The sequence below is a fragment of the Spodoptera frugiperda genome, chromosome 16, assembly GCF_023101765.2.
Source record: "Spodoptera frugiperda isolate SF20-4 chromosome 16, AGI-APGP_CSIRO_Sfru_2.0, whole genome shotgun sequence".
In the NCBI taxonomy this organism is placed as follows: domain Eukaryota; kingdom Metazoa; phylum Arthropoda; class Insecta; order Lepidoptera; family Noctuidae; genus Spodoptera; species Spodoptera frugiperda.
In genome coordinates, this window is record NC_064227.1 from 8670289 (window position 1) to 8696678 (window position 26390).

The 26390-nt window shown below is 39.7% G+C and overlaps 3 protein-coding genes across 9 annotated transcripts in view; 2 read left to right on the top strand and 1 right to left on the bottom strand.

Annotated features, from left to right (window-relative positions):
- LOC118280741 (calsyntenin-1) overlaps positions 1-26390 on the top strand; it is a 162117-nt gene that overhangs the window by 25267 nt on the left and 110460 nt on the right. The window lies entirely within an intron of this gene.
- LOC118280763 (uncharacterized) lies at positions 912-22652 on the top strand. Of its 7 annotated transcripts, none has more exons than XR_007706107.1 (5): positions 912-9174; positions 9243-9468; positions 9553-9771; positions 17715-19223; positions 19257-20242. XR_007706107.1 is itself a non-coding variant. In XM_050699268.1 (5 exons), the coding sequence occupies exons 1-5, from the start codon at positions 8978-8980 to the stop codon at positions 17791-17793; spliced, it is 648 nt and encodes a 215-aa protein (XP_050555225.1). In that variant the 5' UTR covers positions 912-8977; the 3' UTR covers positions 17794-20244. The 7 variants fall into 7 exon arrangements, 4 of the variants coding, with proteins under 4 accessions (XP_050555225.1, XP_050555227.1, XP_035456891.2 ...); XM_050699268.1 differs by having other exon boundaries at positions 912-9043; positions 9117-9174; positions 17715-20244; XR_007706106.1 differs by lacking the exons at positions 17715-19223; positions 19257-20242 and adding an exon at positions 21807-22652 and having other exon boundaries at positions 9553-12720.
- On the bottom strand, positions 12822-16747 carry LOC118280693 (uncharacterized). Its single transcript, XM_035600999.2, has 4 exons — positions 16609-16747; positions 16415-16535; positions 15928-16165; positions 12822-14787 (listed from the first exon to the last, which is right to left on the bottom strand). Exons 1-4 carry the CDS (start codon positions 16672-16674, stop codon positions 14481-14483), a joined length of 732 nt encoding a protein of 243 aa, XP_035456892.2. The 5' UTR covers positions 16675-16747; the 3' UTR covers positions 12822-14480.

Here is a 26390-nt window from a genome sequence, read left to right on the forward strand (position 1 = left end):
GAAAACTGCGATATGTTCCATACAAACATACACCCCCCCCATTTTAGGAAATTGGCAGTTTAGAAAGAGACACTAAGTAGTCGTATGTCACTCTCTATCCGCCCAACTAACTTCATACACAAAATCATGTCACAAATTTACTCCGTTGCCACGCGAAGAAAGAACAAACAAACACACTTTCTCATTTATAATATTATACAGTTATAGTATGGATTAATGGATGCTTAAACCTATATTTAGATATTTTGTCTTCGGTACAAAAGAATAATAATTATTCATTACGTAAACACTGAAATATTCACTATTCTATCATTATAATGACAGTAATTGCGAAACGACTGCAAAAAATAAACAGCTTGGCTTGCAAAGCCAATGTTCATTTACATAATCTGATGGTTTTAACATGTAATTTGTATTTGTTACAGGTAAATAACGGAATGCAAAGCGTGACGTCACCGCAAATAATGTCGTCGTCGGCAAATATCGGATATTTGGAGGGTACCAGTAAAGTGTCACCGTAATGGCGGCCGCGCGTATCTACTATTTAAATAAACCGTTTTGCATAATCTGCACTCGGGAACTATTTGTTCCACAGCTCAGACCGTGGAATCTAAACTGGTGTTGTACAGAATGCACATTTTCTACAAAAGAAAAAACAGACTAATCGTGGATTAATCCATGCATCTACACATTTTTAAACGCTAGCGAATTTATCAATACATCATTTTTCCCGTGAATTCGTTAATTAATAGATATATTATCGAGTTGATAGTATTTAGTGCTATAAACTTATGAAATTACAAAATAAGTGGTTGTTCACCTAACAGGCCCCATAGTTGGTCCTTAAACGGTAATGGATTAAGGTGATTTGATTTAATTTTTGTGCGTTAGCCCTAAATCCAACGTTATTTTTATGTCAACTTAGAACTGATGGAGCGTACCTCGTAATAATTAATACTAAATAAATAGTTGAGCGGCCATAACTTTTTGATCTAATTAACGTTACTGCGCAATGCAATAGCACATTTAATTTTATTACATTATTTCGGGTGAACTCAGCCAAAACGTACCGGCAATTAATACTACAGAGCTATAAATTGTAATGAAACATTTCAATTGCCACTACAAACCGTTCACAAGTAATTTATTCATATAATATCCAGAATAGCAGTTTTACCCGCGAAGCTCTGGAAATGTAATAGCGTCTCATATTTAACGTACTTAGCATAAAAGAAAAAGACTATAAATGCTACATAAATTGCCTAAAGCAATGTTGTTACGTATCAAGACAAGGCGAACAATTTAAACAATCATCCACTCAGTTGATCACGAAAATTGTTCCGAGCTACGATCGCGCGGCGCCCGCGAGACCCATTCCACTGAATTTGTCAATTTATAAATGTCTACTCGAGTTAAAGGGTTCTTTTTATGAGGACCCCGTTTGTTTTGCTGTGCTTAATTACCATAGTGTTATGCCGAGAAATGGTGGACGGTGTGCAAATAAATAAAACATATAGGTAAGGTTGTTTTAAAATAAATCTAAGTAAAAAAGTTACTCTTGTCCAAACTCCAAAGTTGGAAATGGCTAACTTTTCCAGTGTATTGTCGCAGTCTGTTTCACTAAGCTAATTTTTACAAAGAAAATACCAGCTCGGCCGTTCCTCTTCTTCCTTTTTGAGGGTTTTGTTATACAAAAATCGTGTAAAGTTGGTTCTATTTGAAACTTTCGAGATAAAAATTCTTTTGAAAAGTTTTAACATTAAACTCAACGGAATTACTCGAAAATAAGTTTGAAATAAGGTAATTAAAAAGTACCATGTTGATAGCGAAAATGTAGGTAGATACCTATCTTTGAATATTTTGTTGCGACGTTGTAAGAGTTCACATCTTAACGGGTCGGTAATGTATTACAAATATATTATTTTATTTGCTAATACCGTTTGCTAAAACTCGGGCCGCGTAAGTACTCTTAAGACACCCAAATAAACACTAATGGCTGAAAAATCTGAAAAAGCTGTGTAAAGTCTCGAATATGTAGATCTGAAAACCTCGTTATTTGCTCAAAAAACGGAGCACTTTCGGTGTGACAGTTTTTCCAAGTTCACCTCCCATTTTTTGTTGACTTAACACTTAACAAAGCACTGTACCGCACCGTGCTTGACATTCTGAACGCTTTGTGCCATTTTGCGTGTTCAAATCGAGTTTTCCAACTATTTTCTACGTATTTATGAGTGTTGGAAGTTTGGACAAAGAAGTTGATTTCATTTGCTCGGGAGCGCGCTGCCAAGCTGTGATAACGAATGAGAAGCATTATTTTACTTCGGAATTCTGGGACTCTCACAAAAGCTAGGAATAGTTAAGTGAATAGAATATTTGATATTTTCTGACTAGTGTGTTAAAATGTTTGTAATGTTTTATTATAATATACTGTTGTGGCAATAAACCTATTTCAAGAATTATTGGGGAAGTGCTATGGACCAGTGGTAAGTACATGTTTGTCTAAGTATCTAGTTGATTACTTTTAATGTAAAACAAAAACCAACATGTCAATATTTAATACTAGCTTATGCCAGCGGCTTCGTCCGCGTTCCGTTGGGATAAAAATTAGCTATGTGTGTGTTCCAAATTTTGGCGGCAAGGTAAAACAAACATAGAAAATTTCGCATTTATAATATTAGTAGAATTAGCGTAAGTATAGTTAAAGAGGTGTGAGTGTAAGGCAGTCGTTGTAAAACGTAACAATATTGTTTGTGGTCTGCGCGGTAACCGTGTTTTTAGACACGGGTGATTAAGTGGTAGAGGACAACGTGTGAACTACTTCTCTCGTGACATGTCCAGTAGCCCAGTGGAGACATGTGCAGACAATTACAGTCGACGCCATCTTCGTACTCCCGTGTAAATTGTTCAGTGTAATGGTTGTCTGCCGACATTTTGGTTGTTGGACGAAAGAAGCTTTGCGATAATTTGATCTGCTATCAAAATAATATCTGGGGGCACGGCAGTGCCCCCGCCAAGTCGAGCAAAAAAAAAGCGGCACGGCCGTACCATTCTTTTCTCGAAGCAATTCGGGCCTTTTTCGACCCCCTATAATTTGGTTGTGGATAAAGCAAGAAACCTGAATCTTCAGTAACTAATCCGGCATTGTATAAACACGGAATATTTAAAATTTCAGTCAATTTGAACCAGTAGTTTAAGAATGACAACTTGTTAAAGTTTCTAAATTTTGTCACTCACTGACTCACCGATCATCAAAAGTCCAAGGCACTTCTAGCAGACTTAGAAGCTTCATATTTGGAATACATATAGAGTTTAGTGTCTTAATCATGGGAAAACTTAAATATTTTGTAATTTCGGTCCAGTTTTCCAAATACACCAACTGCATCAATAACTTTGTAATCCCATATAAATATATGGGATTACAAAGTTATTTATGCAGTTGGTGGTTGGTGGTGGTTATAAATTTAATAGGTGTAGATAGGTACCTACCATACCATAATAAAAGGCATATATTACCATACCATAATTATGGCTAAACTAAAATTGAGACATCAAAGCCTCCGAGAAAAGCCCATAGAGACAGGGAGTGGGCTTTGAGAAAAACTGTGGCTGAAGCTCAAGAAGTAGTACCGGAAAAGAAAAAGAGGAAGACTACATATAAAAATAAGAAAATATCATAAGACCTTTAACAAAATTCGTTAGAAGTAGATGGTATCAAAAAGAAAGGCTCTACAAAAAGAAGTGAGATCCCATCAAAAACATCCTGTAAAAAACCCAAGTCTCGCAGCTCAGTCTTTCTACCGTCAAAAGTTGTGAGATCCATGTAATACCAAGTCGGTTAATCTATTTAGTGTCTACTTGAAGGACCTTCTGTCTTAAGTTATTACATAAGTTATTATCATGCCAATATTAAAAATATTTAACGTTTTAAACAAATAGATCGACTTGGACATCGCATGAAAACAAAATGAATATTACAATATTATATTAGATTCTTTAGTCTCTCGCGCCTCACGCGATTGAAACTCTCGTTCCTGTTGGTCGCTGGCCCGTCGTGCTGTGTAGTGTGATACATACTAATAATCAAATCAAGCGATGTCCAAGTCGATCTATTTGTTTAAAACGTTAAATATTTTTAATATTGGCATGATAATAACTTATGTAATAACTTAAGACAGAAGGTCCTTCAAGTAGACACTAAATAGATTAACCGACTTGGTATTACATGGATCTCACAACTTTTGACGGTAGAAAGACTGAGCTGCGAGACTTGGGTTTTTTACAGGATGTTTTTGATGGGATTAAATTATACTGCACGGCTGCAGCGCAACATGTCTCAATCTCGGTATTATATATATTATAGTTCATAGAACAATATTGCTTGTGTGTTGTGCATTTGAAATACGAGTACCATTGGAAAACCCAGAGCGACGGGCTCTCACTTGTTTTACTTACCTAAAGATATTTTTTAGACTTGATTCTGTCTGACTAAAATAGTTTATTTCTTATTTCTATCTTCTACACAAAATATACACAATATCATACAAAATATATAAAACACAATTAGCTGTCTTATACAACGTATCTCGAGTATATTATTGAGGCTCTGCTGCCAATCGCCCCCTGTAACCCCCAGGCAGCTCATCAAGTCGAGATGAATCTCTTGCGGTGATTAGGGGATTCGTATTCTCTGTGCTTATATCTCCTTTACCTGTTTCGCGACATGTTTTATAAAGGGTTAATTTATTCGGACGCAGAGTTGAAGTTTGTTGAAAGGAAAATCCATACAAATCAGGTCCGACTCGTTGGTGCGAACGCATTTGCACAAATACACCCGCGTGCTTTTTAAATCTCCGAAGTAATGTGTGCATTACGAGATAAAGTTGTTTTTATGTTAATAACTAATTTGAACTTCGATGCACTTCGAATCTGCACCCGTATAAACTGACCCACTGGCCAACATAAATGAGAAACGTTGTGTTGGTATGAAGGGTTATTAAGGTTTGGAAAAAAATGTATTAAATAGATATTTATGAAACCATGGTTTGATTATTTATAACATATCATGCATAATATCATTCATAATAATTCCTAACCCTCCTGGCGCAGTCGGGTAATAAGACTGCCTCGTTGGCCGAGTGGTTGCAAGTGCGACTGCCGGGTGAGGGGTAGCGGGTTCGATTGCCGGGTCGGGCGGAGTATTACTGGATTTTTTTCGGTTTTTCGAAACTTTCTCAGTGGTAGCACGGAGTCTGAAAACGTGCCCGGTATATGACAAAAGGGCTCACCACCTATTACATGGGACTTAAAACACAATAGGAGAAATGTGGGTGTATATTGGCATTACGTGTCATAATGTGCACCTATGCCTACCCCTTCGGGGATTAGAGGCGTGACGTTATAAAAAAAAATCGGTCATAATACAAGTTATCGTTTATACCATTTTAATGTGCGCCACGTGGCATCTAATCTCAATGTTGACAAATACACAGGCTGTCCCGAAATCTCCCCCCGTCCTTAAACGTATACAATCTGACAGTAACCAGTGCTTAGTGACAGATGTTACGCAGGTGTTACCAGAACCACCACTTGGCACTTTGCCTGCCTCATTCGTTGCCCCTCATGGACATTCCACGACAGTGTCGGTAGTAAACAGCTGAGTAGCACCTTCACCTAATGTCAATGTAATATTTTATCCCTACCGACTGTGTTTATGATTACTGAAGTTAATATAATATGGCTGCAGTCTACCAGCTATTAATACCCTGATGGAGTTCCACATATTTCTATTCATAGACCATAATCTGATTAGTCCGTGACCAAACTTGCGATCAAATTGTATTTCCTAATTCGATGATGGCATTAAACTTATTTAGATACAACCGTTTCGGATCGTTAGGCGGACTATTTTAGTTTTGAAATGTTGAAAATTTTGTCAATACATTTGCATTTCCTTAAAACTTTTTGATTGTATTTTCATGTTGATAGGTGCTTTCGAGGTTTGTTCAATGTAAAAAGAAATACTTCATACTTGGATAAAATCTCGAGTTAATAAACTCTATAAAACACTTACACGTAGTGTTAGATATCTATAGTGTATAGTATAGTTATTAATGTAATTATCTTTTGTGCACATAATCTGGTAGATGGCTGAAGAAGTTATTAGCGAAAGCCAATGCATCAACTTACAAATTGTCCAATACATTTGATCTGTTATTTCGAGAAACATTAATTAAAACGTACCCAGCACCGAATTTCGATTAATTCGCACCATTTATATTTATTTTAATGGTTCTGTCTTTTAGTCGGGACGGATAATTGACTATCAGGCTGCATACCACGGAGCTCGGGGCTCAGGAGACAAGCAGGCGCGAGTTCCACTGACAAGCGACTGGGCCACTAATACCACAGCTAATACTGACGACACATTTTTATATGGTTTATTTCTGTCTGCGCTATTTTGTTCTCAAACTTAGCTTCAACATTTTTGACATCTCTGTCTACCTCTGTTTGTTGTGTTACCTTTATGACATTATTTTTGAGGAGGGACAAATCATAAAATGGCTCTTCTCGCCATGCGTGAGGCGTGAAGAAGTGTCAGACTCTGGAAAACCATCCCTTTCCAATTCCTGCCCCGTGCTAGGCCGCTCTAACTTATTACTTTAGTCACTGACTGAAAATTCCTGAGTAATCCTGTACGGAGCGACTCGCGCCCGAATGAGCCAACACCGTCACTGGTGTCCGCAGAAAGCCACGAATATGCCAGGAAAGTATAGTTACTTTCCTGATTAACGCCCACGCTTAGTTCAATTTCGATAATACGAAATTCTGATGAAGAAATATTAACTTAAATCTGCCGACAGCCCAGCCACTGTGCCATGACCACTGTACAAGACTAAATCTTATTTCAACTAGATTAGCAATCATTATTCCTCGTTAGGCATTGGCCTATATGGTATCGAAATAAAGTAACATAAAGTCTAAACTACTAAATTAAAAATATGATTTAAAATAGCTTGATAACTAATCTTGCCTTGCAAACACCTTGTCTTGCCATGCCATGCCGTACCGGCGCGGCGGTGAGCGCTAGCACTAAAATTCAGATTTAGCAAATGAAGGTACTTAGAGGAGGGTCAAAAAGATATCAAAAGAGGGTCAGAACCCATCGACTGCTATGTGCTTTAAAGATCCTAAGGTATATTCAGTATTGGCGTTATAAGTTAAATATTTTCTTAAAGAAAGCGCGTTGCCACAAGCACTGTCTTGTATTCAAAGACAAAAGCTGAATATATGAACAAAAAGCAAATTAAAAACCCGGCAAACTTTCCATCCGCGGTTTCATTAAAGCAAGAATTTGTAATTAATCTGTTTTAATAGGCATTTGCGTTTTACAACCGGTTCCACTGAATCACGATGGTTGTGGTTGAACACAGAGCTGATGCTAAATACTTCGATTTTTTCTTTGTGAAGGGGCAAAAGCATCCAATGACTCATCCATCCCTCTCCCGCCTTGGGCGAGGCGAGAGAGAGTGTCAGACTCTTACTGACTAAGAACCACCCCGATCCTACTCCTGCTTTTTAACCGTAGCCCCGGTAACCCGTTAGGGACTGGGAGGCTGCAGATTGCAGCCCTGGACGAATACTTAGATATAATATAACAAAATAGATACAATGATGATGATTTCTTACACATTATTTACATACAACTATTTCTTCGGTCAGAATATAAGCATTGCCATTCAACGTGGCAATGCGGCCAGTCTTCTGGGAACATTCCCCAGTGACAGCGATGCGGACAAGTACGACACATAACGAGAATTTTTATTTTATTTTTTCTTTATTTTAGTTTTAAGTAAGTTTTTATTCCTTTTTTTAGGTATTTTTAAGATATAACAAATATTTCAAATAAAACGTGATTGATTATTATTTCAAAGTGACTCGTGTTTGCAAACCAACAGTAAGGCTTTGAAGGCCAGGTGTGACACACCTGGTGCTTCGTTTTAATTTAAATCTTGGATTTGGCAAACTCTTAATGAGGTTGATATCAACTTAATTAATTTATGTAAACGGTAATCAAATTCACAATATCAAATTACCAAAACCACAACGTGTTACAAGTCAAAAGACTTAACGAGGTGTGGCGTCATCGCAGTGGACAACAAAACAGCTCGAGTATGCGATGTATCGATAGTAAGGAAGTCATCCATATCACGCATCTTTCCATATAGAAAAAATAGCTTAGCTGAGTCCGTTTCCACCCTTGCTAAGCTATGTGTACCAATGAATATGATTGGTGGAAGCTAAACGCATCCAAAGCAACGTAGCATAGCACATCCCTGGTGGAAAAACACCTTCAGTCTGGTATTAAAAGGTAGTGTTTATATCTAGACACAATTTTATGAAATTACTCAAATTACAATACACATGGGCACTTGCACTAAACATTATACATATGTAATATAAAATAATAATAAAGTAAATAGCTCTCTGGAGTCCTAACCACCGGTAGCTTGGACCACGCTCCCGCTACTGGTGGGCTCCTATTTTTATATTTTCGAATCAAATCGCACCTAATCTTACTTTGGAGAGATCCCCATCTCCAAAGTCTAGGCAAATTTAATAGAAAATTTAAAAAAAACCTCACGTAATTTATGGACACCTCCTTACTACCTAATTATGCCTTTGACTGCCGATAGACTACTGTTAAAGGCAAATCCTTCGCTAACGTTAGCGTGGCAGTTAACATTTAGCGAACGCCAATAATAGAATTAAAGGATGCACTTACAACGCAATTAAAGGATGCACAGCACGATGACGGAATTCCAAAATGACTGATAAAACGAAATGTATTGTTATGAATCTTGGGCGCGCGCCTCCGGCGATTCACACATTCCCGGGCGGCCGGCGCGCGACCTGACATCCCGCGCCCGGCGGGCGGTGGCCAGTGTGTCAGTGCTCGTCCCGCCGCAGCCGCCGCACCATGGCCGCCGCCCTCTCCAGCTCCGTGTGCGTGCTGCTGGCCGTGCTGCCGCTGCCGCCGGTCGAGGTGAGTACACAGTCACACCCACCGCTACACTCACACACGAGCGCTCGAACTAAACCGGGGGCGTTTGTTGCAGGCGGCAGTACCAGGCACGTTCTTTTGGAAGCCAGCAATGGATCTTGACCTTCGAAAACGTGAGTTCATAAACAATAAATAATACAAAAAAAGTTTAAAATTATATTGATTGATTGTTTTTTTACAGAAATAAACCCTGCGTATAAGGTACCATGGATTTACAAACCCACCCAGACCAATGTTGAGTATAACAAGCAAATGGTTGTAATTGTCGACGGTTACAGATTAACGACCACCTTTATGGCGTTATACATCTATGTTGATTACATGAACGAAGCTTACCCGGCGCTGCATCCCTGCTACGCGGAGTTCTGGACCAACTCGTACCGCTGGTTGATCCGCTACATGAGTCTGTGAGTGACACTGCCTCTCCTCTCTCTTTATATAAACTTATTTATTTTATATTCTTTTAAAGCTAAGCAACGCGCTGCTTCCAGGTTACCAGATTGGATACATGGCAGATCAAACAACTTCGTGGACACGCACAAAGTATGGAGGAAGCGCTTCTACTATATGGATTGGTGGATGCCAAAGTGGGCACGCCCATTCTTTTTCTGTGTCCCCCCCGAATCCTGGGCTTGGGAGAAATTCACATTTAGAAGATGGCTCAGATACGTTGAGCCGCAATTTGGAAAGTACTACAAATACCCTTCGAAGTGGTTTACAGACTGGAAGTCTATGCAGATGGGATCAACCGTCGAAAACTTGGATATGAGCTCTGCCTCCTTGCAGTAGTGTGGGTGTACGGACCTTCATTTGTGCATATTTGTTCTTACAAATAATACGTAAGGGCGTATACAGATGCCGCCACCGCGACCTTTATTGTCCTTCACTTTGCTGGCTTCTAAGGAGCCTGGAGCTTGTCTCCTTGCCACCAGCAAAGTAAATATTACTCACAACTGTACGGTGGGTTGGGCAAATATTTCTGATTTATTTCTATGTCTCTCTATCCAAGACAGTTGTTCAATTATTCATTCAACTCGCAAAGAGAAAACATGTAAATGTATCTTTGGCTTCCCAAACGTTTAATGAGTTTATTTTTATATGATGTATTAGTTGGAATTGTCAGTATACAGTACAGTATACATATTAAATGTGAACGCTATGTTAGAAACGATAGAGGACTTTTCTACCGTAGTACCTCTCCCATTTATTTATTACTTATTATACCGTTGTGCGCCCCTTTGCCACTGCTATGTGCATACATTTGCGTACAATAATGGATCAAATAATCTATCAATGAGATTGTAAAACATATATTTTATAAAAGAGTGAACGAAACGAAATTACATTTGAGAACGAGTATTTGGCTACACACTGACGAACATACTGACAGACTCTTCTATTTTTCACCCTCGACGCAAAAAGTGGGGTGTTATAAGTTTGACGTTTTCTGATAATTAGTATCATATATTTATATAATTACTGAGATTTCACGTAATTTTATTGTAACTTTCGTGAGACATACTAAATTAATTATTATGTTACCCATGCTAGAGGCTCATATTCATGAGCAGCATTCCCCGACACACGATGCGGCGATTGTCGCGCTGCTACTCCGAGATTTAATGTTTTTACGGCGATGAATAGGTTGCTTATGGGCAGACGTGCTCGATCGTGGGCCGCATCATCAATTACCATCAGGCAAGATAGCAGCCAAACGTCGACCCCTCAAATGTAAAAAAAAAGATTCCTTGTCGAAATACTAAGTACTTACAATACCCTATGATACCTCTTCTAGCTTCGTAGAAGTGTGATTATTGCAGTTTTGAATCGGCACTGAGGCATGATTTTGTCGCGGCGATCGAATATCTGGTTGCTCTTTTTGTGAGCAGATTGTGTATCTAGTGTTATAATTGATCGAAGATATTACCTAATATTAATATAATGTGTATGTACCTACAAAAAGTATAAAATAAAAACACATATAAAGAATCCCCGAAGCTCCTTAATTGTGTAGCAAGTTGCTTTGGAGCGGTTCTCCAACGAAAAATTTTCCTTTTTTAAAGGAAGCTCAAGAAATTATTTTAAGGGTAGGATCTTTTATTTTATACTTTTTTTGCAAAGTGAGCCTGTATGTTGTGTAATCGAATTAAATGCTTTGAATTTTACTTTTGATTTTCATTTTAGTGCGTAACCTAGAATGTATGGCTTTGTTACTTTGGTATCTTCACTCAGACGATGAAACACAAAGTATGCGTTGTGTACACTGGTCTTCTGTGAGCTCCAATTTCAACGTAGGTAGGCACAATTGTCATTGCAGTTACTATCCATTTATACTCTATCGAAGAAAATGTAGAAGATAGAACTTAATTGTGTATGTAGGTAAGTAGATTAGGGACCTCAACTAAGTACGTAGCATTTGTAGAGTACCAGGTACCAGGCCCAAAGTTTTCATGGTCAAGGGCCATTTTTATATCATTCTAGTTTGGCTAGGGACAAGTATTACTATAATATTTTAATGACTGGTATTCCCCAGAGCCATGGGATTCGTTATTATGGAAAATAGTAACTTTTGGATTATTGAAGGTAGCTGCTCCTTTCAGTGATCGCCTTTGACATAAGTTTAATTCTAGCTTTGAACGTGGTATTTATTGGGCAGCGGTGATTATTATGTTAATTTTTTAATTTCTCGAATCATAATCCGTCTTCTGCGGACTAGTTTTTTTTTTTTATGAGACATGCCGGTAATCGAGCAGACGTTTTACCTGATGGTAAGCAATCGCCGCTGCCCATGGACACTTGAAACACCAGGGGCGTTACAAGTGCTTTGCCGGCTTTTTGGAAGTTAGGAATTTAAGGGTTGTTGTTCGAGAATGGGGATGGGGAAGATTGGGAAGGGGGGAATTGGGCCTCCGGTAACCTCATACAACGAAACACAACGCAAGCGTTGTTTCACGTCGGTTTTCTGTGAGTGGTTAGGAACCCCTGCTTGTTGACTAATGTTTGGCTGTTGATGACACTGTTAATTTGGTTTAATACATAAAGTTTGTCAGTGTTCATTGTTGTGAACACTTTATACTGCTTATGTGTGAATGTGCAGTTTGAGGATATTTTACCTACACGATTTTATCAAGAATTTAACTACAGCTCTTCCTTGGTAACTTGACGACACCCTAGGACCTGGCTGACCCGTCCAGTTATTGACAAGTTAATGTCCTAATTGTGTATCTTCAACATCAATCTTTTTATCAGTTCTTTCTTTCATTTGGTGATCATCTTCCTTCCGTATGCCATCGTGTTTCTGAATAAAAAAAAAAAAACAGTACAAGAATTACTAGATAGATAACACTTGCTTTTACTTGAAACTGAAATTATCGGAGTTGAATGCCCAACTTGTCAACACCAAGTAAAAACATTACACCTACAGTTTTTGACGCTAAAATTAAATGTGTAGTTGTATTAACTTGTGGGGATGAAAAATATTTGAAATTAAATATTTACTTACGTGATTGGTACGATTTTGCAAATGTCGACGCCACTCGTTCCCCTGGGCGCGCGGCCGGAGTGTTGTCTGTGCGACCAGAGGACGCAATCCTTGCACGCAGTCAGTATTATTGTTGGTTAGCCTACACCCTATGGGCAACCAGCCCCGGTCTACCCAGGTCTACCAGCGTGGGTGATCTGTAAAAAACTAGCTATTTCCGCCTGGTTTCACCTGACGCTAGGTTCCTATTGAAAGCATCACGATGCTTTCAATATGTTTGATAGCCTTCTTCAGTAAATGGATATTATAGTGGAAATTTTGAAAAACAACATGTTTTGAGATGTTTTACATAGTAGATGGTTAATAGGAAGATGTTACAAGTCTTTAGGCGAAACCGCCCATTGATTGCACTTCTGTTGTCAAAAAATATTTATTTTGAAATTTACACACATAACTTTACAGCGTATGTTATTACCTTATAGCTATTATTAAGGATCGAACTCACGTAACAAGCACGGTTCCGGCACGGCGTTTTTCTGTTTTGGAAACTACACAAAAAGGTTGCAAGCGTGCTGGCAGCGCACTTACCACGTTTCTGTATTTACGTTAAATGTATAGCAGTACACCCAGGCGATTGTAACTTTAAAACTTTTTACATTAAGATTCAAAAAGTTTTAAAGTTTTTATATTTCATAATATTTTTTTTTTAATACACAGATTAAATGTATAATATTATAATAATATTATATGTATACAACGTGTAACAAAATGCCCATATACATCAAGAAGCGCTGATGAATACAGGTTGAATAGAATCTCTACACGAAGTTTCAGCTGAAAATACGATTAAAAAAATTTGTACCAAATACTTGGTATCGCATGTTTCTTCGTTTTAAATCATATAATCATGTCACAACACTACAGGGATCACTCGCGAGTATTACGAAACATTTCTTCTGTCAATCTGATCGCCTAGTACCTGTCTACCTAATTTTGAATCACGCGGCAGCGCGATTTGAAAAATTCATAACTTGGTACCATGAAAACATGAGTTTAAAAAACCCTTCCCGTATCGTTTGTTATGTTATCTAGAAGCCGTGCAATTGATATGTATACCCCCTTTTTGTTACACGTTGTATATAATATTTAATTACATTTAATCTGATATTGATACAACATCCAGTGTTCCAACATTTAGTACAAAATACGCAAAAAAAAACTTTAGATTTACTGGGTATGTACCTACTTTTAAAGTAATAAAGCTAAGTACATAATACTTTAAAGAAATACTATTATCATGTTTTCTTTATGAACTCTTAGACTAGACGTGAGATGACGGGGTGTGGACGACTGGGAACAATGCGTTCTGTTCGTCCACACTCCACAGTGTAGACGAACTGTAGCTCTACTCCGGTTCTCGAATGCCAAGTTTCGTTTAATCTTCGGCCGCAAGCGTTAGTAGCTTTCATATTTTTACTAATAAAATTACTTAAAATAACTGTTTATTTTTAAATTCAAATCTAAACCTATTTATTTATCTTCATTGCATTCGTTTATTTTTGTTCACAAAAGTTCGCATTAAATGGAATTGTAGTATGAAATTTGCGTAGTTTCGGACGAAACTTCGTTTTTAGTTGAATAAGAGTAGACCTCACATTCCCAGTCGTCCGCAGTGTGGACGAGCTGATTTCGACGGGGATTTTATAGGCAACTTTTATTTTAGAAAACAAAGTCACAAAGTCTGTAATCAACGCGAGCGAAGCTGCGGGCATCAGCTAGTAGTACATAAGATGTGTATTTAAGGATCAGACAGTAAAGTTGTCTAAGATCTGAAACGGACGATCCTCCCGATAATAATCGGACCCGTGACACGTTGCGTGGCAGTCGGTTGCCCCCGCACTGCGCCAACCGTATAATCCAAATATTTAAACTTCCATTTTAGCTTAAACTTTTAGACCTCGTGCTATCATCAACGTATTCCCATGTTTCGTCTGGCCTCATAGATTTGTAATTATTGAAGACCTTCGAAGGGTATATAAAGAATTTACCCCACTGTGGCTGGGTGTATCTGACGAACTTTCTCCAAACCCACTCTTCTTTCTTGAAGGTAGCAGGATCTACGCATAACTCAATTAAAAAGGGTCGTAAAACTTGAGGCACCATTCTGTCCATGTACCAGTAGCGCTTCCTCCACACCTTGTGCGTGTCTATGAAGGTACCCCTGCCGAACGCCCAATCTGGAAGTCTGAAAGTGTGATAGGTTGTTACCTTTGTCTTCCAAAACTGGTATTAAAGGTACAGTAATTGAAGTGTAAAAATATTATTCGAGTATAAGATTACTGATCTCAATGGTTTCATTTTCGTGTCCTAATGCCAAGTTGATGCTCTTTGTTCCTTCTTTACCTAAGTATTTGTGTAGTGGTTCTGTGGTCTCTTCATGTGACAGAGTGTCACATACACTTTAATCCATTCTACGCTAGTCTTATTTTGTAAAAAATATAATATAAAATAAATAATAGAAATAATTAACTCAAATTGAATTTCGCTTTATATTTTGCTATTAAAATTGTAAACTATTGACAGAGGTCGATGCATGATTTTGATTATTTTAAATCGAATCTTGATTAGGGACTGGCAAAATCTCTACACAAAAATGAATTGCTATTCGTTAGTCTCGCTAAAACTCGAGAACGGCTGGACCGATTTGGCTAATTTTGGTCTTGAATTATTAGTGGATGTCCAGTGAAGGTTTAAAAGGCAAAAAATGTTTAGGGCGGTACGAAGTTGCCAGGTCAGCTAGTAATATCATAAAATCGATTAAATATTAAATTACGACTTTACAGGGCCATATACTGGACATTCATTGTTAAAAATCTACAGCAGTAGTTTTTGAGCATGGTTTATTTACTATTTAATCTAATATATATAATAAAGTAGTGCATAGTAAAGTATGAGCTAGATGGGCCTGCTAGTCCAGTCAAATAAGGTTAAATTAGGTAAGAATCTCGGAATGCGAGATACCCAGCTGTAATTTTGTATATACTTGTAAAACCCCCTAATTCAACACCATGGTACTCTTAATTTAAAGTTTTGATTCATCCATGTCCAAAAAATATCAAGTCCGTATTTGCATTTAATAATTCTCTATGTATAAATTTTTTTTTATAAGCCCACTCATCTCTTCAAATAAATTTTTTCATCTAAAAAAAAGATCAATAAAATTGTTATTGAACGGTCCAAAGTACTTCGGATACTGTAGAACTAGAACATAGTAAATTCTGGAAAGCACAGTGTGCTGCACCTGCGCGACAATGGGGTATGTTTTAAACAGTATAAGTATGTCGTGGGGCTTGGCAGATGTATAATGTGAGATGTGTTTACTCACGATTTATAGTAGCGGTAAAACCAGCGGTACGCGGTGGTCCAGAAGTCCGAGTAGCAGGGATGCAGGTGTGGGTAGGCTTCATTCATTACCTTACTGTACGTCACAAGCGCCATAACCGAAGTAGTAAGTCTCCACCCGTCGATGATGACCACATAACCGTCTTTAAAGTTCTTCCTAGTTGGTTTGCTCACTTTCCGGCGGTCGATTACTTCTACTTGGCCGCCGCGCTGCTTAGCACCTGAAGATAACACATACAGGCGTGAAGTGGATCACGATATGTTAGATGCAGTGATGCAGCAAAAAGGTTTAGGAGTTTCTTTCGCATTTATATAGGTTTTCCCCCACTCGAGTAGTGGGTGAAAAACTATCACTTTCCGTTCTTTTTATTTTAGAAAATGAAATCACAAAGTCCGAAATCCACGCGAGCGAAGCTGCGGGCATCAGTTAGTATAACATAATATAAATAAAGTATTAATAATGTACGTACTTGGTCCTATATTAGCCATGTCATTTTTAGGAGTATAATCTTGGGGACCGAAAGGATCAGGAGGTAAGGTTACTGGTCCTATTTGTCGCCGACTCCAGAAGAATGTTCCTGGTTCTGCCGCCTGCAACAAACGCCCCCGGTTTAGTTCGAGCGCTCGTGTGTGAGTGTAGCGGTGGGTGTGACTGTGTACTCACCTCGACCGGCGGCAGCGGCAGCACGGCCAGCAGCACGCACACGGAGCTGGAGAGGGCGGCGGCCATGGTGCGGCGGCTGCGGCGGGACGAGCACTGGCCGCCAGCACACGCGCACGAGATGAGAGGTCACACGCACAGGAAGCACAGTGACGCACTCACTCACTGCTGGGAATGCATGAATCGCAAATGACGCACGCCCGAGTGAGTAAGCGCGTCACTGTGCTTCCTGTGCGTGCGACCTCTCAACTCGTGTGCGTGTGCTGGCGGCCAGTGTGTCAGTGCTCGTCCCGCCGCAGCCGCCACACCATGGCCGCCGCCCTCTCCAGCTCCGTGTGCGTGCTGCTGGCCGTGCTGCCGCTGCCGCCGGTCGAGGTGAGTACACAGTCACACCCACCGCTACACTCACACACGAGCGCTCGAACTAAACCGGGGGCGTTTGTTGCAGGCGGCAGTACCAGGCACGTTCTTTTGGAAGTCAGCAATGGATCTTGACCTTCGAAAACGTGAGTTCATAAACAATAAATAATAAAAAAATGTTTAAAATTATATTGATTGTTAAATTGTGCGTTTTTTACAGAAATAAACCCTGCGTATAAGGTACCATGGATTTACAAACCAACCCAGACCAATGTTGAGTATAACAAGCAAATGGTTGTAATTATCGACGGTTACAGATTAACGACCTCCTTTATGGCGTTATACGTCTATTTTGATTACATGAACGAAGCTTACCCGGCGCTGCATCCCTGCTACGCGGAGTTCTGGACCAACTCGTACCGCTGGTTGATCCGCTACATGAGTCTGTGAGTGACACTGCCTCTCCTCTCTCTTTATATAAACTTATTTATTTTATATTCTTTTAAAGCTAAGCAACGCGCTGTTTTCAGTTTACCAGATTGGATACATGGCAGATCAAACAACTTCGTGGACACGCACAAAGTATGGAGGAAGCGCTTCCACTATATGGATTGGTGGATGCCAAAGTGGGCACGCCCATTTTTTTTCTGTGTCCCCCCCGAATCCTGGGCTTGGGAGAAATTCACATTTAGAAGATGGCTCAGATACGTTGAGCCGCAATTTGGAAAGTACTACAAATACCCTACGAGGTGGTTTACAGACTGGAAGTCTATGCAGATGGGATCAACCGTCGAAAACTTGGATATGAGCTCTGCCTCCTTGCAGTAGTGTGGGTGTACGGACCTTCATTTGTACGTATTTGTTCTTACATGTCAGCTTTTCAAATAATACGTAAGGGCGTATACAGATGCCGCCACCGCGACCTTTATTGTCCTACACTTTGCTGGCTTCTAAGGAGCCTGGAGCTTGTCTCCTTGCGACCAGCAGAGTAAACATTACTCACAACTGTACGGTGGGTTGGGCAAATATTTCCGATTTATTTCTATATGTCTCTCTATCCAAGACAGTTGTTCAATTATTCATTCAACTCGCAACGAGAAAACATCTAAATGTATCTTTGGCTTCCCAAACGTTTAATGAGTTTATTTTTATATGATGTACTAGCAAACCTGGCAAACTGCGTTCCGCCACCAATAATTTTCCCCTGTAAATTAAAAAAAAAACCTGAATTTTCTTTGCTATAAACCTTACGGAGCCTGAGACCTTTCCAACGAATGCAAAACCGTGGAAATCGGTTCGTGCGTTCTGGAGTTATAGCGTCAGGAAGGAAAACCCGACTTATTTTTATATAATAGATTAGTTGGAATTGTCAGTATACAGTACAGTATACATATTAAATGTGAACGCCATGTTAGAAACGATAGAGGACTTGGACTAGGACTTTGGTACCGTAATACCTCCCCCGTTTATTTATTACTTATGCAGTTGTGCGCTCCTTTGCCACTGCATTGTGCATACATTTGTGTACAATAATGGATCAAATAATCTATCAATGAGATTGTAAAACCTATATTTTATAAAAAGAGTGAACGAAACGAAATTACATTTGAGAACGAGTACTTAGCTTTTCTGACGGACATACTGACAGACTGTTCTATTTTTCACCATCGACGCAAAAAGTGGGGTGTTATAAGTTTGACGTGTCTGTCTTTTTGTTATCATAAACCTTCTCTGTAATTATCAGATACGGATTATAATCCAGACTTGGTGTCGATTACGACCATGTTCGTCGCGTTGAAATAGGTATAAAGAATTGTCACACAAAATTATTGTTGCACCTAATGAAAAAATATTCTAAAATGACTCTTAGGGCATGAGGCATAAAGAGCTAAACATTTTTTTAGCAACCTAAATGGTATAATCTAACTAAAAATAACTGTTTACACACGTAAATATACTGAGAAAAGCTCTGCTAATCTCACGTCACGGGACTCCGCCTCGAAAAGCAGGAGTAGAAACGGGGGTGGTTTTTAGACAGTAAGAGTCTGACACTCCCTCTCGCCTCACCCAAAGCGGGAGAAGACATTGGATGAATTTCAGACCACTTAATCTAATTTATTCAGATATATTCCTAATAACAAAACAAACAATCATATTTTTAAACAATCCAACTAACAAAATAAACGTTGTTATTTTTATATAATTGCCGACTCCATCAAATGTTGTTCCATATGAACAAGTAGTGATGCGTTAGTATGGTGGTACCGTGCGCACGCACGAACCTCTTGCAGAAGGCACCACTGACGCGGGCGTTGCGCACATTAAATACAATAGCGGATAGGATGGACCTATTTTCATGTACACTCAACGAGTTCACTAGGGTAACATATGAGGTTGTGGTAAAAAGTTCCTATAATTTGTAAATGTTAGTAAGTAAGTATTAGGATAAAGTTAATGTTAAGTTATTTTATGTTCATAGAGATATTTGGTTTTGGTTTATTTTATTTTTTAAGTTTATACTGCATTTATCGCATTAGGTGTGCCTGTAATGATAGATGTAATGTTAGGATAAATAAATAAATAAATGATACGTTACAATTATAAAGTCGAGCATGTTTTTCTGATAATTAGTATCATATATTTATATAAATAATTACTGAGATTTAATGTTTTTACGGCGATGAATAGGTTGCTTATGGGCAGACGTGTTCCATCGTGGGCCGCATCATCAATTACCATCAGGCGAGATAGCGGCCAAACGTCGACCCCTCAAATGTAAAAAAAAAGATTCCTTGTCGAAATACTAAGTACCTTATGATACCTTTTCTAGCGTCGTAGAAGTGTGATGTTTGATCCAGCACTGAGGCATGATTTTGTCGCGGCGATCGAATATCTGGTTGCTCTTTTTGTGAGCAGATTGTGTATCTAGTGTTATAATTGATCGAAGATATTACCTAATATTAATATAATGTGTATGTACCTACAAAAAGTATAAAATAAAAAAATATAAAGAAGCTCCTTAATTGTGTAGCAAGTTGCTTTGGAGCGGTTCTCCAACGAAAAAAAATTCTTTTTAAAGAAAGCTCATGAATTTATTTTAAGGGTAGGATTTTTTTTTATACTTTTTTTGAATATTTAAAAGTGAGCCTGTATGTTGTGTAATCGAATTAAATGCTTTGAATTTTACTTTTGATTTTCATTTTAGTGCGTAACCTAGAATGTATGGCTTTGTTACAAAGCCACTTACGCTTTACTATTACTTTGGTATTGGTATCTTCACTCAGACCATGAAACACAAAGTATGCGTGTGTACACAACGCATCAACATCAACTGGTCTTCTGTCGAACATATTTTTACCAATTTCAACGTAGGTAGGCACAGTTGTCATTGCAGTTACTATCCATTTATACTCTATCGAAGAAAATGTAGAAGATGAAACTTAATTGTGTATGTAGGTAAGTAGTAGCATTTGTAGAGTGCCAGGTACCAGGGGGCCCAAAGTTTTCTTGATCAAGGAACATTTTTATACCATTCTTGTTTGGCTAGGGACAAGTATTACTATAATTTTTTTATGACTGGTATTCCCCAGAGCCATGGGATTCGTTATCATGGAAAATAGTAACTTTTGGATTATTGAAGGTAGCTGCTCCTTTCAGTGATCGCCTTTGACATAACTTTAATTCTAGCTTTGAACGTGGGATTTATTGCGCAGAGGTGATTCTTATGTTTATTTTATATAATAATCCGTCTTCTGCGGACTAGTTTTTTTTTATGAGACATGCCGGTAATCGAGCGGACGTTTTACCTGATGGTAAGCAATCGCCGATGCCCATGGACACTTGAAACACCAGAGGCGTTACAAGTGCGTTGCCGGTTTTTGGAAGTTAGGAGTTTAAGGGTTGTTGTTCGAGAATGGGGTGGGGAAGATTGGGAAGGGGGAATTGGGCCTCCGATAACCTCACTCACACAACGAAACACAACGCAAGCGTTGTTTCACGTCGGTTTTCTGAGTGGTTAGGAACCCCTTGGAAGGCTTGTTGACTAATGTTTGGCTGCTGATGATACTGTTAATTTGGTTTAATACATAAAGTTTGTCAGTGTTCATTGTTGTGAACACTTTATACTGCTTATGTGTGAATGTGCAGGTTGAGGATATTTTACCTACACGATTTTATCAAGAATTTAACTACAGCTCTTCCTTGGTAACTTGACGACACCCAGGACCTGGCTGACCCGTCCAGTTATTGACAAGTTAATGTCTTAATTGTGTATTATATTATGTAAATAAAAAGAATTATAAATTATACACGACGTTTTAATTTAAATATTTATTATGTTATAAAGCAAAACCTCTGTAACAAAAACATGTTCCTTGGTTCGATTTAAGTTATTCTGTAGAATAAATCTTCAACATCAATCTTTTAATCAGTTCTTTCGTTCATTTGGTGATCATCTTCCGTCCGTATGCCATCGTGTTTCTGAATAAAAAAAAATAAAACAATACAAGAATTACTAGATAGATAACACTTGCTTTTACTTGAAACTGAAATTATCGGAGTTGGATGCCCAACTTGTCAACACCATGTAAAAGCATTATACCTACAATTTTTGACGCTAAAATTAAATGTGTTGTTGTATTAACTTGTGGGGATGAAAACTATTTGAAATTAAATATTTACTTACGCGATTGGTACGATTTTGCAAATGTCGACGCCACTCGTTCCCCTGGGCGCGCGGCCGGAGTGTTGTCTGTGCGACCAGAGGACGCAATCCTTGCACGCAGTCAGTATTATTGTTGGTTTGCCTACACCCTATGGGCAACCAGCCCCGGTCTACCCAGGTCTACCAGCGTGGATGATCTGTAAAAAACTAGCTACTTCCGCCCGGTTTCACCCGACGCTAGGTTCCTATTGAAAGCATCGTGATGTTTGATCGCCTTCTTCAGTAAATGGATATTATAGTGGAAATTTTGAAAAACAACAAGTTTTGAGATGTTTTACATAGTAGATGGTTAATAGGAAGATGTTACAAGTCTTTAGGCGAAACCGCCCATTGATTGCACTTCTGTTGTCAAAAAATATTTATTTTGAAATTTACACACATGACTTTACAGCTTATGTAACCTTATAACTATTATTAAGTGTAAGTGTACATCCAGTGTTCCTACATTTAGTACAAAATACGCAAAAAAAACTTCAGATTTACTAGGTATGTACCTACTTTTAAAGTAATAAAGCTAAGTACATAATACTTTAAAGAAATACTATTATCATGTTTTCTTTATGAACTCTTAGACTAGACGTGAGATGACGGGGTGTGGACGACTGGTCGGTTGCCCCCACACTGCGCCAACCGTATAATCCAAATATTTAAACTTCCATTTTAGCTTAAACTTTTAGACCTCGTGCTATCATCAACGTATTCCCATGTTTCGTCTGGCCTCATAGATTTGTAATTATTGAAGACCTTCGAAGGGTATATAAAGAATTTACCCCACTGTGGCTGGGTGTATCTGACGAACTTTCTCCAAACCCACTCTTCTTTCTTGAAGGTAGCAGGATCTACGCATAACTTAATTAAAAAGGGTCGTAAAACTTGAGGCACCATTCTGTCCATGTACCAGTAGCGCTTCCTCCACACCTTGTGCGTGTCTATGAAGGTACCCCTGCCGAACGCCCAATCTGGAAGTCTGAAAGTGTGATAGGTTGGTACCTTTGTCTTCCAAAACTGGTATTAAAGGTACAGTAATTGAAGTGTAAAAATATTATTCGAGTATAAGATTACTGATCTCAATTGTTTCATTTTCGTGTCCTAATGCCAAGTTGATGCTCTTTGTTCCTTCTTTACCTAAGTATTTGTGTAGTGGTTCTGTGACAGAGTGTCACATACACTTTAATCCATTCTACGCTAGTTTTATTTTGTAAAAAATATAATGTAAAATAAATAACAGAAATAATTAACTCAAATTGAATTTCGCTTTATATTTTGCTATTAAAATTGTAAACTATTGACAGAGGTCGATGCATGATTTTGATTATTTTAAATCGAATCTTGATTAGGGACTGGCAAAATCTCTACACAAAAATGAATTGCTATTCGTTAGTTTTTTTTTTTTTTTTTTTTACATTTAATGGGTCGACGTTTGACCGCTATCTCACCTGATGGTAAGTGATGATGCGGCCTACGGTGGAGCACGTCTGCCCATAAGCAACCTATTCACTCGGGCCTTGAAGACACCCAGGTTATACCCATCAGGGAACACAGACTCCGGCAAGGAGTTCCACTCCCTAGCAGTTCGCACAAGGAAGCTTGAAGCGAAGCGCTTTGTGCGAGTGGGTGGGATATCTACCATGAAGCGGTGACGCCTCGCCGATTGTCTTGTGGTTCGATGATGAAAAGGACTAGGGGGAATCAAGTTGTGCAATTCCCCCGCACACTCTCCGAAATGTATCCGGTAAAAAACGGAAAGGCTTGCGACCTTGCGCCTGTGTTCAAGGCTTTGAAGCCGGGCCTCCACAAGCGCATCATCGTTGATGAGCTTCTTGGCACGCCTTTCAATGTGTTCGAGCGCATCTAGCTGGCATTTAGCCGAGCCGTCCCAAAGGTGAGAACAGTACTCCATACATGACCGAACCTGCGCTTGGTACAGGCTCAGCAGTTGTTTCGGTGTGAAGTACCGTCTCACCTTCGAGAGGATACCCAACTTCCTACCAGCCAGATGCGCCTTCGACTCTATATAAGAGCCGAAGTTTAGCGTTGGCGATAGAGTTACGCCCAGAAGCTCTAGATGATCCGATATTGGAACGGATACATTTCGGAAAGTAGGAGCCAGCGGAAATTGACTCCGTTTGGCAGAGAATAGACACGCCTGGGTTTTGGTAGCGTTGAACTTGACCAAGTTGGCGTCACCCCAATCGGAGACCGCCTTCAAGGACGAGTTCAACCGTTCGACCATGGATTCTCTTAGAGACCGGATCTGTGTTCCGCTAGTCCGCGCATCGGACACATACCTTTCAACAACTGTGCTGTCATCTGCATACCCAAAGATACCGGGCTTAAGCAGGTCGTTGATGTGCAGCAAAAAGAGCGTTGCTGAAAGTACTGACCCCTGAGGGACTCCGGCGTTGATACCAAATTGGTCAGACGAGCAGCCATCGATGACTACTCGAATTGACCGATCCCTCAGGAAGTCTGCAATCCATCTGCACAGATCAGCGGGAAGTCCATATGCAGGAAGCTTGCCGATAAGGCTGTCGTGCCAAACCCTGTCAAAGGCCTTCGATATATCGAGTGAGACCGCTATTGCCTCCCCGTGCTTCTCTATGGCCTCGCTCCAAATGTGGGTGGCATACGCAAGAAGGTCCCCAGTGGATCGGTTGTGGCGAAACCCATACTGCTGATCGCTGAGGAGGTCGTTACCTTCAAGGTATGCCAGGAGCCTGTTGTTAAGTACACGTTCCATACTCTTACAGAGTATGGACGTGACTGAGATTGGTCGGTAATTGTTAGGGTCGGCACGACTACCTTTTTTGGGCACAGGCTGCACGTTGGCCAGCTTCCATGCAACCGGCACTTGACCAGTCTCCAAGGAAAGTCGAAACAGGCGTGTCAGGATTGGAGACAACTCAGGCGCACAGGTTTTTAAAACCACGGCCGGGATTCCGTCGGGGCCACTGGCCTTGTTCACGTCGAGATTACGCAACGTCTTATACACCTCCTTCTGTCGGATGCGAATTTTCGACATTTTCGTCTCGCATACGTTATTTAGAGAAGGAGGTATAGCGCCACCAGTATCAAGACGTGAAGATTCCGCAAATAGAGAAGCAAACAGGTTTGCCTTCTCTACCGCGGTGTGTGCCAGCGTCCCGTTAGGCCTCAGGAGAGGTGGGAGTGAAGGGCGGCAGAAGTTCGATTCAACCGCCTTGGCCAGGGACCAGAATGCTTTACTACCCGCTGGGTAAGAAGCCAGTTTGTTCCCTATTCGGCCAATGTGGTTGAACCGGGCCATCCGTAATGCCTTTTTGCATGACTTGGCAGCCCGGTTATAGGCTCTCTTCCTCTGAAGAGTGTCGTCAGCCCTACGACGCCTGGCATCCGCCCATGCCAAGTATGCCGCATGCTTTCGCGCTTCAGCACGTCTGCAGTCGGCATCGAACCATGGACGAGTCCCACCGAAAGATGTCGCGTCCGAGAATGGAATGTAGTATTCCATGCCCTGACGCAACACCCCTGTTATGGCATCCGCACAAGCTGACGGGTCTTCAGTAGAGAAGCAGACGGGTCTTCAGTCGCGCTAAAACTCGAGAACGGCTGGACCGATTTGGCTAATTTTGGTCTTGAATTATTAGTGGATGTCCAGTGAAGGTTTAAAAGGCAAAAAATGTTTAGGGCGGTACGAAGTTGCCAGGTCAGCTAGTAATATCATAAAATCGATTAAATATTAAATTACGACTTTACAGGGCCATATACTGGACATTCATTGTTAAAAATCTACAGCAGTAGTTTTTGAGCATGGTTTATTTACTATTTAATCTAATATGTATAATAAAGTAGTGTGAGCAAGTATAGTAAAGTACGAGCTAGATGGGCCTGCGTATTATGAGCAAGATGGCTAGAAAGCACCGACATATCTGTATATTTAATTTAGAAAATAATTACACCAGTAAAAAGTTTTGACATCCATGTCCATATCAAGTCGGTAATTTTATTAAGCCCAGTCTATTGACTTTTGAAACAAAGATCAATAAAATTGTTATTGAACGGTAGTCCTTCGGATACTGTAGAACTAGAATATATAAATTCTGGAAAGCACAGTGTGCTGCACCTGCGCGACAATGGGGTATGTTTTGAACAGTATAAGTATGTCGTGGGGCTTGGCAGATGTATAATGTGAGATGTGTTTACTCACGATTTATAGTAGCGGTAAAACCAGCGGTACGCGGTGGTCCAGAAGTCCGAGTAGCAGGGATGCAGGTGTGGGTAGGCTTCATTCATTACCTTACTGTACGTCACAAGCGCCATAACCGTAGTAGTAAGTCTCCACCCGTCGATGATGACCACATAACCGTCTTTAATGTTCTTCCTAGTTGGACACTTCTTCACTTTCCGGCTGACCACTGTTACTTGGCCGCCGCGCTGCTTAGCACCTGAAGATAACACACACAGGCGTGGAGTGGATCACGATATGTTAGATGCAATGATGCAGCAAAAAAAATCTTAATTTTTCAGATTTATCCATAGACGTTGTTCTGTAGAACCGCGAACACACGTTGCGTTACCCGCAGTGGATTCAGCGCCGTATCCTGTAGCGCTGAAAGTTGGATTTGGCTTGAACCGTATTGTCACGATCACTTTTTTATTTTTGCAAATGAAAATGCCAGATCCTGCCCCACTCAATTTCATCAATGTACAAGAAATGTAAACT